The 16,824-nt window shown below is 39.3% G+C and overlaps 2 protein-coding genes across 2 annotated transcripts in view; both read right to left on the reverse strand.

Annotated features, from left to right (window-relative positions):
* lig1 (ligase I, DNA, ATP-dependent) overlaps nt 1–3,011 on the reverse strand; it is a 99,046-nt gene extending 96,035 nt beyond the window's left edge. The window contains exons 1-2 of the mRNA XM_034104894.2: nt 2,846–3,011; nt 1,690–1,752 (exon numbers count right to left, since the gene is read on the reverse strand). Of these exons, the coding sequence (XP_033960785.1) occupies nt 1,690–1,752; nt 2,846–2,862 (80 nt within the window). The 5' untranslated portion in view covers nt 2,863–3,011. The remainder of the gene's footprint in view (nt 1–1,689; nt 1,753–2,845) is intronic.
* A 1,196-nt stretch (nt 3,012–4,207) lies between these two features.
* LOC117462623 (ETS domain-containing transcription factor ERF-like) lies at nt 4,208–16,619 on the reverse strand. Its single transcript, XM_034104895.1, has 5 exons — nt 16,559–16,619; nt 11,293–11,524; nt 10,146–10,287; nt 8,963–9,062; nt 4,208–4,503 (listed from the first exon to the last, which is right to left on the reverse strand). Exons 1-5 carry the CDS (start codon nt 16,617–16,619, stop codon nt 4,208–4,210), a joined length of 831 nt encoding a protein of 276 aa, XP_033960786.1.
* Nucleotides 16,620–16,824: the final 205 nt, after the last annotated feature.

Genomic DNA, 16,824 nt, shown 5'->3' on the forward strand with positions numbered 1-16,824 from the left:
CAAAAGCAGAATACATTGATCTGAGATGTATAAAATAAAGAGGCAAGAGTCGTGAAAGAGAGGTCAAAGCCACCGTGAAAAGATAAAGCATAAGGCGCATTAAAGAGGGGTTTAACTTCTAGTCTAGAGATAATGAACACGATCATTAAAACCGCTCAGAGATGAGAAACAGACGATATTATCTCCTTTCATTATAACTCCAACAAGAAGTTTTACTTAGCAAAGATCAATGATTCAAAGATAATTGCCCAAGCTGTCAAACGGAGTTTCAGCACAAAAATAAGCTTGAGGATTATCTGATGGCGTGATTTAGTTTACTGATGTCCAAGATAGTATTACTCACTCCTTCGTGAGCCATGCTCTGTTTTGGCGTAAGTATTTATATCGACTAGAGATCTCCTTAATGTTGCTAGTCTGACACTTGTTTTAAGTGGGATATCATTTCAAAAAATAATAACCAGTTCAAAACAAAACAGTAACATAATGGATGGTTCAGTCAAGGAGGGACATGTGGATCAAGAGTGCTCTGAATTCATGTAAAGGAATATCTTCTTCTACTTGTTTGTAGTTATTAGTGGTGCACGATAATTATCGGTCCGATATTAGGAATTATGACGTCATCCCGATAAACCCGATACAAGTATTAATAGCCCCGATAATATACAATATATTTTTTGGGTAAAAAAAAAAGAAAGATCCTGCGGTGTGGGTGGATTGGGATGAGGGGCGCTTGTTTTTCACTCGGCTCCTCCCGTTTTGCCAGTACTGTGGTATTAGTGGTTTAGGAAGAGGGGAGTTCTTCACAAATCCAGCGCTCCCTTCTCATGCCTGGCTGTGACGTAAATGGTGTGCGGCCGTGAAGCCAGGACAGTAAACAAACATGTCGTCGGTGGTATGGGACTATTTCAAAGTTTCAGAGTTAGATAGTTCGCTTGCTATCTGTATTAACAGATGCAGAAGTTCCACGAGGAGGGAAAAAGGCAACGAGCTACAATACTTCCAACCTGATCAGTCACCTGAAACATCGCCATGGCTACGATGGTGTGTTAAAAGCGTACGAAGACGCCTGCGCTGCTAAACTAGCTGCGGATCCAAAGCCAGCTGCAAAGGCACCGGGGCTTTTACCTATCGACGAGGCTTTTGAAAAAGGCAAGAACTTATTTGGGAAAATAAATATGGTCACTTTGAATGGTCAAAACTGTTCTTGGCTTTGTTTTGTTCATAGTAGTAATGCTCATGTCATTTGCTCACTACTAGTCTTTTTTTACCACCAGGTGTGCAAAAACTACAGGTACATTTAATATATATATATATATATATATATATATATATAATATTATTATCGGGTATCGGTCTTGAGACGCAGGAAGTTATCGGTATCGGTATCGGTTTCAAAAACCAATATCGTGCATTCCTAGTAGTTATTTATATAATTAAACAGAACGCATATGACTTAGGTTGATTAGGTTAAGTATACAGTGGATAGTATACAGATAGAACAATAACAAAAGAGCCAGGGGTATATCACACTGGACATGATAGCCTTGTTGTTTGTCAAATTGTATAGTAGTTATTTCTGAACATCCTTAAGGAAAACAGCTAAATCGTGAAATGCACATTATATTTATCATACCAATGTAAACATCATCATGGATGTACTAAATAAACTCTTGCATGGCAAAATCTTACTTTTTCACCGCTTCATTTGAGGTTTTCTTCTGAACATCTTTGCCCTTGGGCTGAAAGAAGGATCTGATGGAGGAGGAAGAGGAACAGTTAATGTCCTGATGGGCGCTATCAGTGAAACATTAAACATTGATAAAGATAGTCATTCAATACATGTTGCCAATGACAGCTGGTATGTGTGCAGTGGTGTAAACAAACTAGTACTTTTACTCAAGTACTGTACTTAAGTAACATTTTGAGGGACTTGTACTTCACTTGAGTATTTACATGTTTTGCTATTTTGTACTTTTACCCCACTACAATTCAGAGGTTAATCATTTACTTTAACTTCACTACATACATTTCTTTACAGATCTGGATGAATGATGTGAAATATAATCAGGTGTTAAATCAGACTTTAGTTGCATCTGCAGTAAATTCACAAGCTACCCTGCAGTATACAAAGTCATTCAAACTAGCTGCACCTTCACCAGCTTTGAGAACACTTTCATGATCAATCATTATAAAACATATCATATATATTATTCTGAAATGGACCAATCTACACAATAACTACTTTTGCTTTTGGTACTTTAATTTTGATGCTAATACTTTTCTACTTTTACTCGGTAACATTTAACAGAGTATTTATATACTCTGGTACTTCTACTTTTACTCAAGTACACGATCCGAGTACTTCTCCCACCTCGTACGTTTCATGCGTAACGTCATCTTGATAACGGACGTCACGTTACGCAGACGTAAGTTAGCAAGCCTCACTTAACTTAGCTAAAGTTACGCTATTTCAAGTTCTTCTTAAACTGTTTCTCGTATCAACACAAATTAGCTAGCGTTAACTGTCAAGGTTTAGCTTACATGTTACATATAACTTGCACGATATATGACAAGAGGTCTTATATTTGTTTTGGGCAAAAAGTGAAGCATTTCTTGCTTGGATGGATTTAAAACAGACACATTTATACTAAAGCTAGCTTACAAGCAGTGCAGTTAAGCTAACGTCACAGTCATGTAGGCACTTAACTACCCATAAAAACAACATACAATACACTTAATAAGCTAGTAGGAAAGCAAACACAGATTCAACCAGTCCCAAACCTAACTCAAGTAACAACAGTTAACTAAATATTAATCACTTCCGGGCTTTTAACTTTGTACTTACGCGATGCTCCTCTGCATGTTGTCTTCAAAAATATTCCTTCAGCAGATAAAAAAACTAAATGCAGATTTATGGTTTAATTAAAGCACAGTCAGGGTCCAACATCAACACACAAAACACAGACTCCCGCGCTACAGAGTGACAAAATACAGGGAAATATTCGGCGCGAAAATGACATCTCACGCAAAGATCGTCAATGAGAAAAGGAGAGTCACTCGATACATTTTTTATTTCCGGTCTGCATATTTGGCTGTTATTATAAAAGACTTGGTTTTTGTTCTAGTTTTGTTAGATTGACTTGGTTTTGAAAAACAGATTTCCATTTTAAAAGATAACACACTGGTATTGGGATTGTGATGTCCTTAACAAAACATCTGTACATTACTATTTAATACGATTTAAATAACCAAAACATTTAAACAAGAAAAACCCCTTCAATTCTAAATAGTCTATGGATAAACCCTCACATTAAATAAATATAACATATAAGGACGTTAATTAGAAATGTAACTGGCTATGTTCTTTTTTTTACACTTTTTGCGCTGCTATGAACAGTCTTGCACTAATGCACATTTCTCAAAGTTATTGAAGTGACTGTTATTTTGTATATATTGATTGTTGTGCTTTTATTTAGGTCTTAATATGTGCATATGTACAAATGTGTCTGTTGATTGCGTATATATATATACATATTTTATATATATTTGTATTTTCTTATTCGGGATTGTGGGAAAAGGTATTTCGATCTCTCTGTCTTTACACACAAGCTGAAAGATTGACAATAAAGTTGACTTGACTTCCCATAGGGCGGCTAATCTGAATTGGGGTTAGGGTTCCCGAAAATAACCACAGAGTGACACCTCTTCTTTTCTTAGACATCTTTGCTCCAACTCTCTCCCGGGAAAATCTGAGCTGTAAAGAAAGTGTGTGTTGAGATGCGACTGCCCCCTGTGGTGTCGGAGTGGAAACTTCAGCCACCAGCAGCTGGTCCTGAAGCTGCAAAGAAGACGCGAAACTTTCCTTACGTGAACATTTCACAGTGTCTTTTTGAATGCATCAATCCTTCATTCATTCATACAGCTCGTATTGTTATTTCGTAGGGAGGGAGAATGTAAAACAAACTTCTGAATAATGCAAGTTGAGTACAGTGTTTTATTAACTCTAATGCAATGTTGTTTACACGTGCAATTCCCCAACTGTGGAGTAAGTGCTTTCAGAGGAGAAGTGACTTCCTCAGTAGTTTATATCAAAAACACACACACACACATCATGGTCCAACTTAATAAATAATCTGAATAATAAACGTTACAGTTACACAACATGACAAGAGATTTGAAGAGGTAGTCCATCTGTTACTCCTCTTCCTCACTCTCTCTCCCCCACATTCCTCTCCTCTTTTTCTTCTTCAGTTTGCTTCACTTCTCCAAACAGGCTTCGGCTGATGTGGCTCAGATCCCATCCTGCCAGGCTCTTTTTCTGCCAGCCGTTAGCGCCGATGTGAAGGTCCGAGGGGAGAGAAGGGAGGCCCGACTCCCTGAAGTTGAGCCCCGGATGTGAAGGGGGGGAGGAGAAAGGGAAGTGACCGTGGACAGCCCGGGACATCGAGATGGGCTTAGGGAGGCAGCATGGGAGCAGGAAGGGGTGAGGCATGGGATGAACTGCTGAAAGAGAGAGAGAGTCAGAGAGCAAAATAATGAGTTTCATGTTTGTTAAGACAACAGGAACTCAGATACATGTACATTCATCAAGTTCATGTCACATTTGTATAAAAAACGATTTGTTATATTGACCTTTCGGGTAAATGGGGCTTAAAGGGATACATTTCGATGTTTTAAAGTAGGGTTGCATGAGAAATGTATACGTAGTCAGTAAAACAGACATGAGTGAAGAAAAGCAATGCACTGCTGTGGACAGGAGCAACAGCAAACCATATTTTAAAAACCTTAAAAAATGAAAATCAGCTTCAGTTTAGTCGATATTTACAATATGTTAACGATAGACTTTCCCGATGACTTGTTGTTTTTGTCAACGGAGTCTTGTGGCTTCAAAGAGAGCAAAGATAACTTCAGTTCGTGATCTGATGGGCTGTTTGTCAGGAAGGTTTGCATACAGGTTTAGTTGGAAATGATGTATGCTTAATATAACTTTGTACTGAGCATACACTATGTAACATGTTATTAAGTAAGTTTAAGAGGTGCTGGTATACGCAGATTTGGTGACTTTTGGACAAAGCCAGGAAGATGAAAAAAAAAGTTAAATATTATAGTTTATGCACTGCAGACATTTTTCTCACAGAATAATGGCTTTGTTCCCTTGCTGATACTCCTGTTGTGTGTGTGTGTGTGTGTGTGTGTGTGTGTGTGTGTGTGTGTGTGTGTGTGTGTGTGTGTGTGTGTGTGTGTGTGTGTGTGTGTGTGTGTGTGTGTGTGTGTGTGTGTGTGTGTGTGTGTGTGTGTGTGTGTGTGTGTGTGTGTGTGTGTGTGTGTGTTCATCTACTGTAAGAAATATGCTGAATCCTGACCTCATACAACCCCACTTTAAAAAAAACTCTGATATATCCATTTAAATCAAGTTGAAGTCCTTCGCAGCAAAATGTCTCTTTCACTTTGGCTATGCTGAACATTACAGTCTGTTTAACACAGATGTTACCTTTTACGGCGAAAGCGATATTCACCCTCAAAAGACTCCACAGTTACACCCCAGATACTTTATTCATGATTTCTTTTTTTTTTAAAAACGGAATTTGTCTTCAAGGTCAAGATTGAACTTCATCCTAGCATCACTTCACACATCTCATGTCACCTTGAAAAAGAAAGAAAACCAGTGAGGCAAACCAGGAGAGCAATTCCTTGTGACCTGGACTCACTGAGATTTCAACTCACTGAGATTTTGCAGCGAACGAGCATTTGAGAGTGAGTGATGTGAAGTTTACTAAATATGGTGAAAGCATTCTGATATCCAGCTAAAACTGCAATTACTGAACACACTACAACAACTCGAAATCTTTCTCAGTCTAATATCTAGTCAGAATATGTCTCTACACCTGATATAAGACATAGTAACTTCAGAAGTAACACTGCAGTGAGATAACAGCTCTTGTTTTTAGACAATGCATCATCGTGTTAAGTCAAAACATCTTATTTTGAGTTGTATCTCAGATGAAACACATATTTGTTTACATATTTATTCGAAAATCACCAACTGACATCGGAAAACAGAACACTCTTGAGCATTTGTGGCTTATTTTGTAACACAACATTTCCTGATTCTGGTCAAATATAGTTCAAATTGAGTTCTCCAGCTAATTACAAGATCTGATTGATCTAAATATCCCTTCTTATTTCAAGAAGTCTTACCAAACACATTTTCACTTGTTCTATTGGCAGACTTTTGCACTTATTTCAAGTGAAAACAGCTTGTTTTCATTATTGTTTAACTTGTTTTTGGAACAGCATTTTCTCCAGGAGGATCCAACGAGGGACTGTACCAAACTAAGCATTGTTTAAATATCTCTGTTCTTCTTGCAGTTGATCCCATTGTTGTCCGGAAATATAAAAACTCATCAATTAATGTCACATGTTTCTTGTTGAACAGGGACCAAATACATGTTGTATTAAAACTAGGGCTGTCAAACGATTACCATTTTTAATCAGATTAATCGCAGCTTAAAAATTTATTAATCATGATTAATCACCATTTGAACTGTGTCCAAAATATGCCATTTCTTTATGTATATTGTTGTGGGAATGGAAAGATAAATGAAAGAAGGCGGATATATCCATTTAAAATACAGTATGTATGTTTATTGTAACATTGTTCTGTGTGTCGAAATGAAAGACAGCCCACACACCTATCAATCATCACACCGTGGGGTCTGAATTCATTACGGGTTGATTTCTATCAACACGTAATGTTGTATCGATGTATATAGAGATGCACTAACGCAAAAGTATTCTCCGTCGGGACTTCCTGCAACAACACCACGCCGTTATCTTGATTCTGATTGGCCAGAAGACATTATCAAAGATGTTCTATTGAGAAGACGATCACTATGTGACAAAAGTTTTCAAAACCGTTTCTAGTCTTCGGTATTTCCAGACAAGTGGCTGAAATCAATCTGACTAACTGCTGTCTGTGCAATTTACTCGGCGCGAGTTGGCGGACTTTATTTTTGCTTACTTTAACATCCTTTTTCATGGTGGGGCTAAGCCATTTCTTGGTATGGCTGTAGCCTACCCCAGCGCTGCCACTGGTGGGATGTATGGGGCGGGCCATTCTGCACGCGTTAAATGCGTTAAATATTTTTAACGCAGTTAAAGGTGGGGTAGGTAATTTTGAGAAACCGGCTCGAGATCGCTAGAATTTGAAAATACACAACCGGAGAAAATCTGCCACTTCCTCACAGAGCCCCTCCTCCAACACACACGAACGCGCACATGACCAATGAGGGCACGAGATAAGTTTGTGCCCCGATGGAAGGCTGACAGGCAGGTAGGCCAATGAGCCGGTTGGGTTCTGGAGGTGTGGGTACAGCAATTGTGCTTGGTTGGCGTGGCCTGGGCCTGGTGGTGGGGCCCAATGTGATATATTTTCACAGTGCCCAAAATCCCTGGCGTGTATGGCCAGAGGGCAGGACCTATAACACATGTACAGTACTACCCAATAGCATTGTGAGGCTGAACAAAAGGACCTTTTGACTATGTAAATGTAGTCTTTTAAAAAAAAAAAAAAAACATTTACTGGGGGCCTTACCGGGTTAAGGGCTATTGTTTATTGTTATTTACTTTAAGATGTTTATTCTTAACCTATCATTTAATTTAAAAACTCTTATTTAAATTATGTGTGTGTCTCTGTATTCCTTATGATACACTGAGAGAATGAGCTCATAGGGCTGCTGATCTCCTAAACAGTATGTGTATTGCATTCAGTGTTGCGACTAACGCGTTACAAAAACGCAACTACCTTTTGCGGTAACTAATAACGTTACTAGTTACCTATTCCCATTCAGTAACACCGTTATAGTTAATAATAACTAAATAATCCCTTATTTTCTAGTGAGATGTATTGATATGTTCATATAATAGTGATTTCAATGCCACCCCAAAATGATCACTGGTGCCATCCTGGCCACCCCACTGAAAATGTCTTGGCTCCGCCACTGCTCGAGCCGGTTTCTGAAACGTACCTACCCCACCTTTAATTAAAAAAATGAATTACCGCCGTTAACGCGATAATTTTGACAGCATTAATTAAAACCCCAAATGTGTATCAATCCATGGCTGAAAATAGTCCCCAACAAATAAACAATTTACTTATTTTTCAGTACCATTTGCTAAAAGGAGATTTCTGCGCCATCCTTCACAAAAGAATGAAGCTTGCATGTGTACATCGGTGTAAGTGTGTGGTTAGTCTATGTAATGCATTTGTATGTAGCCTATGCATGAACAAAGGAAACGGTTTATGGTTTCAGTTTTCTCACATTGTATTTGTATTGCTTCCGTTCACTCACAGCAGCGGCAGTCGGAGCAGAGATAGTAAATAAAACTTAATATTTACGATCTATTTATGATTTATTTTCCTTGTAAATATAATTGAGTGTTCTTTTCCTTTAGTAACACCATTATATACTTTGCTCTATTCGATTGTTAGTTTTCCTCTTTGAATATTTGTTTCCACTGTTATCCTGCTTACTTGAAGTAAACGGTTATTTTGTGTTTTTTGTAATTATCGAGTGTTCTTGCATTTTAATGTGTGTGTTTTTTTATACCTCGGGACTGTGGGAAACAGTATTTCGATCTTTCTGTGAGTACAAACATATTTTGAGATTGACAATAAAGTTGACTTTGATTGACAGCCTCTCATGTTAACCCTTTGAACCGTGTGATGCATTTGTTATGTTAACAATGGTCTTTGGGCTATTTACACTTTGTAGGCTTTGATATTGCCAAAGGATTTGTAGACACAAAGACAAATAAATTACGTGTTTCCTTCTTGGATCCAATATTTGTGTTTCATTAAGCATTCACTCTCAGACAGACTAAATACACAGCCACAATACAACAGAATAAATACATGATGTTAGCTCTGCAGATGTTCCTGATGTGCAGGTGTGTGTGTTACCTGTGTCTGTCCGCGACCTGGTTCCTGAACACAGAGGAAGACCACCCTCAGGAGGGAGGAGAGGATGAAGATGAGGAGGAAGAGGAGCGCTCTGCAGCAGCTGGACGCGTGGAGGGTGAAATGAAGGGATGATTGAAATGTGAACATGCATCCTTTAATAACATTTGAAGCTGTGTGCACAAAATATCAAGAACACCAGGAATATTTGAGTGACTTATTTAATATGTAGATCATTAGAGAGGAAAGCAGCACTTCAGATGATTAAGACATTACAAAGTGAAGGTGTTCCTGATGTTTGGTACACTGGTGGCCTCATTTAAAACGGAAACATAATCAAAACTTAATTACAGAACATGATACCGAGAGTTTTATTCCAAAACTGGATTTCAATAAAAAACGGTACACTTTTAAATAGCTTTCTAACGGATAACCTCAGCTGTTGGTTTGCTTGAAGATGATATTACTTTAAAACGCTCACTCCCCCTCACAGCGTCAGCCAGACACTCATTTTAATAATAAATGATAACATTTCCATAATTATTTCTATTCAAATCTGGCAGTTTTGTATTAAATTATGAAGTTGAGGTAATTATCCTATTAAAGTCAGCCCACTTTTATTGAATAATGTTGTTAAAGTTATTTTTTGGAATAAAACTCTTCTCAGAGGGACTCGTGTTAAATTGCCGCTCATGTGGTGAGGAAATGAGTTTTTAAATGACTTAATGTTTAACGGAATATGGCATTTTTCCAAACAGTGAAGATTAAAGGGGCCCGATTCTGCTCAATTTCATATCCGTATGTAGCGTCTCTCCTGGGACATGTCTCTGTGCTTTAATGTTCACAAAGCTCTTTATTTGTCTCATACTGCCTGTGCTGCAGCCCCTCTTTTCACCCTCTGTCTGAAACCAGAGCCCAGTCTGCTCTGATTGGTTAGCTGGCCGGCTCTGTTGGGATTGGTCAACCGCTTAGAGATGTCCCGCCCCTTAGCCTATCGCGAGTGAGTTGGAGCGCTAGTTAATAGAAGCTCCAGTGTTACGTAGTGAGCACACTTTGGGATTGTAGCCTTTGCAGACCATTCACATGCACACAAACATATAACAGAATAACAGGAAAGGGTTAACCCCACAAAGCATAATAGGGCCTCTTTAATCTGTGATATGAGATGTAGAGGTGTGGAGATGACCTGATGGCCGGGTGGAGGTGGAGGTGGAGGAGGAGGAGGAGGATATCCCGGATAGTTGACCAGGATGAGTTTGCTGAAGTTGAACTTGTAGGTGAATCTCTTCCCTTTGGTTTTGTGCAGGATGTGTTTGTTGTAGTAGTATCTGGAAGTAAACATGTTCTCTGTGTCAGACTGAATGTGTGTGTGTGCCTGTGCGTGTATGTGTGTGTGTGCCATGTGTTACAAGATTACATCTGTGGGCATTTTACTTTTTAATTTGACAACATATGTTAGCGAGGAGAACATTTTATTTACATCTTCAGCTTGAGGGAGAAGCTGCACAGAGAGGAAGGATTACACGTTATGATTAGAGAACTGTGTGTGTGTGTGTGTGTGTGTGTGTGTGTGTGTGTGTGTGTGTGTGCGAGTGCGTGCGTGCGTGTGTGTGTGTGTGTGTGTGCGAGTGCGTGCGTGCGTGTGTGTGTGTGTGTGTGTGTGTGTGTGTGTGTGTGTGTGTGTGTGTGTGTGTGTGTGTGTGTGTGTGTTATACCACCGACATAGAAATGCTCTGTTACAAGTCAGAGACTCACATTTGTTTTTTCTGTAAATAGAAAAATATTAAAAGCAAAAAATACTTAAATGTACCAAAACTACAAGTACTCATTATGCAGAATGGCCATTTTTGAAATAATATATTTGTATTTGACGTCCTAATTCATAATTCCTAAATTGTTTATTATATATAAGCTGAAAAGTAACTAATCATGTCGTCTCATCAACTGAGTGGACGGCTGAGTTTGTCGTAAAAAAGTATTAAAAACAAAATATACTTCCATATACAAACCATCATTCCCAAGTTGGTAAGTTTTGTATTTATAATATAAAGCTGAAAAGTAACTAGTAACTAATGTTGGCAAATAAATGTAGAGAAGTAAAAAGAACAATATAGTGCAGTAGAAGAAGAAGTGAAGTAAGCATACCATTTAAAATACTCAAGTAGTTACACATTATACTGAAGTACAAAACAAGAGTAAATAAAATACATATTTGTATATTTGTATCATTTGTATTCGTGATTGTGGGAAAACGGTATTTCAATGTCTCTGCCTGTACACACAGACTGAAAGACTTGACTTTGACTAAATGTGTGTCAGTGTCGTCTCATCACCTGAGTGCACGGCTGAGTTTGTCGTAGTTCATGTGAGGTTTCCCCTTCCTCTCCCCCCACAGCCTGGCCAGCCTCTCGGGGTCCCGGATCACGAACTCCCCCCACTCCCCCCCCCAGCCGATGGCCCCGGCCTCCCCCCCCCCCAGCAGCTCCAGCAGGAAGTGCCACAGCTGGACCTGCCTGGACCCCGGGGACCAGGAGGGTCTGTAGGCCCAGTCGGGGAACAGCACTGCTGGGAGACAGGAGGAAGAAGAAGCGTTAACGACTGGAGGGCACGGACAAGTCACGGCACAATGTATAGATTCATACAAAAAGAGTTTAGTTTATAGTGTCGTGTCCTCATTGATCAACTGTCACATAATCAGTAAATGGGGCCCACACTCTTAGGAACATTTTAGCAACTATATTTTCCTGAGGTTAAACGTGATTAAAGCGAGACATTAACTACCCGATCGTTTTCCGGCAATGTTAGCTAAACATCTCTGCAGCCAACTGCTTGGAAGAAGAAGCGTTAACGACTGGGGGTCAGGACATGCCACTTATGGCTTAAAGTTTAAGGCACAATGTATAGGTGCATACAAAAATAGGAGTAAACAGTTTTGGTAAACAAACATTTCAACACGTAGCATTGGTGGAAAAAAGCGACAATCTAGTCACACAGCAACAGCAAAGCGTCGTCATGGGGAGCTGAAATGCCCCATCGATCCATTAAAAAAGAACTAATAAACTAAAGGGTGATCAGACTTTACTCAAAACGTGATTAAAGCGAGACATTACATATACTCAGGCCCGGTTCCAGAACAAAATGACTCAGGGTGCATCTGAGATTAGAGAGGGTGCAGTGGTAAAGTGCTATTTTTATAAATGGGGAGTGGACCTAACACCCTCTAGGGGGTCCTCACCTCCTCTAGGGGGGTCCGGGGGCATGCTAAATATTGAAGTTAAAAGCATCAACCTGGTGCACTTTGAGATCTATGGATACATCTCAACACCCATTAGAAACAGAACTGTAAGCAGGTTTACTATTTCTTTATGGATATTTTACAAATCACTCCCCTTTCAAGACCGAAATGTCTACATGCAGAAGATGGCATCTTTTATAGAGGAATATTCCAGCCAATCTCTGTTTTGAAACCATGAGCTGCAAAACGAGCGCCGTACCCCACTGTACAGGCGAGTTGGGTACTTTTTTCAATATACCTGAGTAGGCTCTGTTTTGCCGAGGTCCTCTGGCACTTGTTAGCCATCGAGGGGTGGCGGTGTTTGGGGCAACGAAGACGGCTGCGGCTGCTCCGCCTCCGTGGGCGAGGCGGGCAAAGCCGGCGAGTCGGGCGTTAGTGTCCACGACAGTGGCCGCGGGTAATGTAATCTCCCCATGATCTGAACTGTTATTACCTGCAGTAGATGCAGTGTTACTGCTGGCGATTAGGGCTGGTTGTTTTAACCATTTTCTGATGTCCATCACTGACTGCTGTGTAAGCACCTTGCAAATGACGAAAGCGCAGGGGCACAGGTCACGCGCACCTGACATAATAACGTTACTTACCGTTTACATTGACCAAATAAATGCAGCAGACAATGCTATTTAACTACAATTACAATTTATTTAATTTCAACTATATTGTTCTTATTATTATAATTACTATTATTATTATTATTATTATTATTATTATATATGTAATATTTTTCACTTTTAATAATAAAAAAAAATTCCACTTTTTTTTTAACATTTTTTTTTCACTTGTAATTGTTCAAATGAGGGTGCATAACAACTCAAATGAGGGTGCATAACAACTCAACTGAGGGTGCAATGCCCCCTTATGCACCCCCTTAGAACCGGGCCTGCATATACTGGACCGTTTTCCGGCAATATTAGCTACTCCAATCAGACTCAAAATCAGAATCAGAAATACTTTGGTAATCCCAGGGGGAAATTGGTTTTCGTATCCCTCTCTCAATCTTTGCGAATGACCCAGAAGTGAGTAACGTATCTGGGCATTAACTATGGTGGCAACGGCCCAAGACAACACCTTTAAAATGTAAGTGTTTGGGCCGTTTTAAAGCATTTGCACCTTTCGACTATAACTCTATAAAAAAGGTAGCAAGCAAGGCGCCAGATCGTAAGCATGTATGCAAGATGAAGCTACGGCATTTTGGGATATAAGCTATATATTCTTGCTTGCTGCACCATGTCTAATACAACCATCTGCTTCAAATCTTATCATTCCAGATCTGCTGAGTCGCTGGTTTAAGCTCCAATTAGGCTTATGTGCAGGGATTCCTGCATCTGTATTATTTGTTCGTTTGTTTAACAACAATGTCCCAAATGACTATAAATTGGTTGTTGACAACACATTGAAATATGAAACATGTCACCAGTCAAGAATGACACTTTATCTAGAGCCAGAGCCGACACAGAGCAGGTTTAATTATGTATGCTATTGTCTTTTGTGGTGATCATCAAGCTTTGTTTTTCTTTTGAGCAAAACGAATCGCTCCTCCATTAAGAGAAAAACAATTTCAAGCTCATTATGTTCACAACATGATTATGTGTTACAAAGTTTCTCAGAGGAAAACAGATATCTGTATATTTTTCATTTAGATATGAAGAAAGTGTATTCAGCATAATGCACCTCACATCCTGCTCATGAAACAAAGCTGCAATTTAACGTAAGAAAATGCATAATTCGTATCTTAATGACGAGTGTTTGTCAAGACGTGATGTTTGACAATAGTGAAATAAGCTAACATCAGGGGTGAAATGTTACTAAGTACCATAGACTGTATATATAAAAGTACGTATACTTAAAGGTGGGGTAGGTAAGTTTGAGAAACTGGCTCGAGATCGCTAGAATTTGAAAATACACAACCGGAGAAAATCTGCCACTTCCTCACAGAGCCCCTCCCCCAACACACGAACGACGCGCACATGACCAATGAGGGCACGAGATAAGTTTGTGGCCCGATGGAAGGCTGACAGGCAGGTAGGCCATCCAGTTACTTTAGCCGGGCCGGCTAAACGGATTGGAAATTTTTTTTATGGATTTTTTGTCAAAGCACTTCAGATATTCATTGCTATCGGGATGTTAAGAGCATTCCATGGAATATAACAAAAAGTGTATCTCGAGCTGGTTTCTCAAACGTACCTACCCCACCTTTAAGTGCTGTCCTTAATGCAAGGTGTATTCATTACATGAAACGTCATACTTCCACTACATTATGCCATGCGGGCATGAATGTCACAGCTTTTATTGTGTTGTTTTAATTGTTTTTTTTGTTTGTTTTTTATTGTTTTTATTGTTTTGTTTCACCCTTTTTAATTTTTAATTTTGTAGCACTTTGAGTTTTGTTTACGCAAATGAAAAGTGCGCTAATAAATAAAATATATTATTATTATTATTATTATTATCAAAGAGGAGCTATTGTACTTTGGACATGCATTTATCTCAAAGTTACTTTATGGTTACAGTTGTTCATCTCCGAACCATCCATTGAAAACTATGTGTCTCCAGATGTGTTTGTTCAGTATGTTTGTAAAAATGTTTAGGATGAAGTGTTTCTTTGAGAGCTTAAGATCAATAAACTCTTGCATTGACAAGAGAGTGATACAGGAATGAGTCCTTAAACCCAGGAATGAGTTGGCATTTTACCAAAATGTTTACCAATGGTTTTTGTACATTTTTTTTGGTAAGATGCCTTTATTTTACAGATTTACAGAATGTCGGAAGCTTTTTAAGTGTCAATAAATACGTTGGTTGCAAACGAGTGTGTAATGAGACGATTAAACGTCATCATGCAAAATGTTAGCCGCCTTTACTGTAGCTTAGCGGTGTTGACGTGAAGTCATGTGACCGTGCTGCTCTTTAGCCTTACGGTAGCTTTACTTCTGGCGATTGCATTTACGCTTCAGAAATCGAGTAGTGTTGATATGTGGAGATTATCCTGCTGAACAAAACGTGCGAGCGTCATGAACGTGTGCTTGCCAAAAGTCTTATTTTCTGCAATAACGGAAAAATGAACTATCCAATTGGCTTTTTGTCGAGAGACTCTTGCAATGCTACATTCCTGGTCGCCCTAATATATTTTATATATATACACTGAACAAAAATATAATCGCAACACTTTTGTTTTTGCTCCCATTTTTCATGAGATGAACTCAAAGATCTAAAACATTTACACAAAATAACCATTTCTCTCAAATATTGTTCACAAATCTGAAAAAGTCTGTGATAGTGAGCACTTCTCCTTTGCCGAGATAATCCATCCCACCTCACAGGTGTGGCATATCAAGATGCTGATTAGACAGCATGATTATTGCACAGGTGTGCCTTAGGCTGGCCACAATAAAAGGCCACTCTGAAACGTGCAGTTTTGCTTTATTGGGGGGTCTGGGGGGTCCGAAAACCAGGCAGTATCTGGTGTGAGGGGTAGGGTAATGTTGTGAATCGAGTGGCCTGTGTTCGTCGTCCATAACATACGCCTGCCCATACCATAACCCCACCACCACCATGGGCCACTCGATTCACAACATTACCCTACCCCTACCCCTACCCCTCACACCAGATACTGACTGGTTTTCGGACCCCCCCAGACCCCCCCAATAAAGCAAAACTGCACGTTTCAGAGTGGCCTTTTATTGTGGCCAGCCTAAGGCACACCTGTGCAATAATCATGCTGTCTAATCAGCATCTTGATATGCCACACCTGTGAGGTGGGATGGATCATCTCGGCAAAGGAGAAGTGCTCACTATCACAGACTCTTTCAGATTTGTGAACAATATTTGAGAGAAATGGTTATTTTGTGTTTATAGAAAATGTTTTAGATCTTTGAGTTCATCTCATGAAAAATGGGAGCAAAAACAAAAGTGTTGCGTTTATATTTTTGTTCAGTGTAGATGATCTTATAGAGTAGGATGCACTGATTAAACGACCTGCCAGTGAATAAAGGAGTTTAAACATACAGCAGTAAGATGCAACACATGCCACAGAGGACTCAATCCCTCCATAATAAGTTGCAATAATTAAAATAAAGAATAGTGGGGCGCAAAAAATGACAGATCAAAATAGGGCAACTTAAATGTGTTCCGCATTATTTGCCAGGGATGATTTGACTGTTGCTTTGTGCTTATGTTTATCGTGCCTCTGTGCAGGCTGCAACTGCAATACATAATAATTCTTACACAAAATGAACAATCGCCCACTCAAACGACATCCCACACAAACCCACATTATGTAAATAAACAACAGGGAATAAACACACTCTTACTTCGACTCCAGTAAGGCGATGAAAGGTGTCCCGCTGCCGAGGAGCTGCAGCTGCACTGCATCTGAAACGTTACGGAAGCAATGAAAGGTTTAAAATAGCTTAAAACAATTATGAATGAGCCGTCACGTGGTGTTCAGATGTGATCGATCACTGCAACTTCTGCACACCGATCAAATGTAAATTATCTTCACACATATTCATTTAATGATACATCTAAACCCAGAGCAAAGTCTCCTATCAATACCAAACATAATCGTAAATAAATA

Source organism: Pseudochaenichthys georgianus, chromosome 17 (genome assembly GCF_902827115.2).
Source record: "Pseudochaenichthys georgianus chromosome 17, fPseGeo1.2, whole genome shotgun sequence".
Classification (NCBI taxonomy): Eukaryota; Metazoa; Chordata; class Actinopteri; order Perciformes; family Channichthyidae; genus Pseudochaenichthys; species Pseudochaenichthys georgianus.

Excerpts from the sequence above, each read along its gene's own strand:
- LOC117462623 (XM_034104895.1), bottom strand. The coding sequence starts at position 16,619 with ATGCAGTGCAGCTGCAGCTCCTCGGCAGCGGGACACCTTTCATCGCCT. Across the intron at positions 11,525-16,558 it reads ATCGCCTTACTGGAGTCGAA|CAGTGCTGTTCCCCGACTGG; the intron begins GTAAGAGTGTGT and ends CCTGTCTCCCAG. Across the intron at positions 9,063-10,145 it reads CACCTCCACCCGGCCATCAG|CTGCTGCAGAGCGCTCCTCT; the intron begins GTCATCTCCACA and ends CCACGCGTCCAG.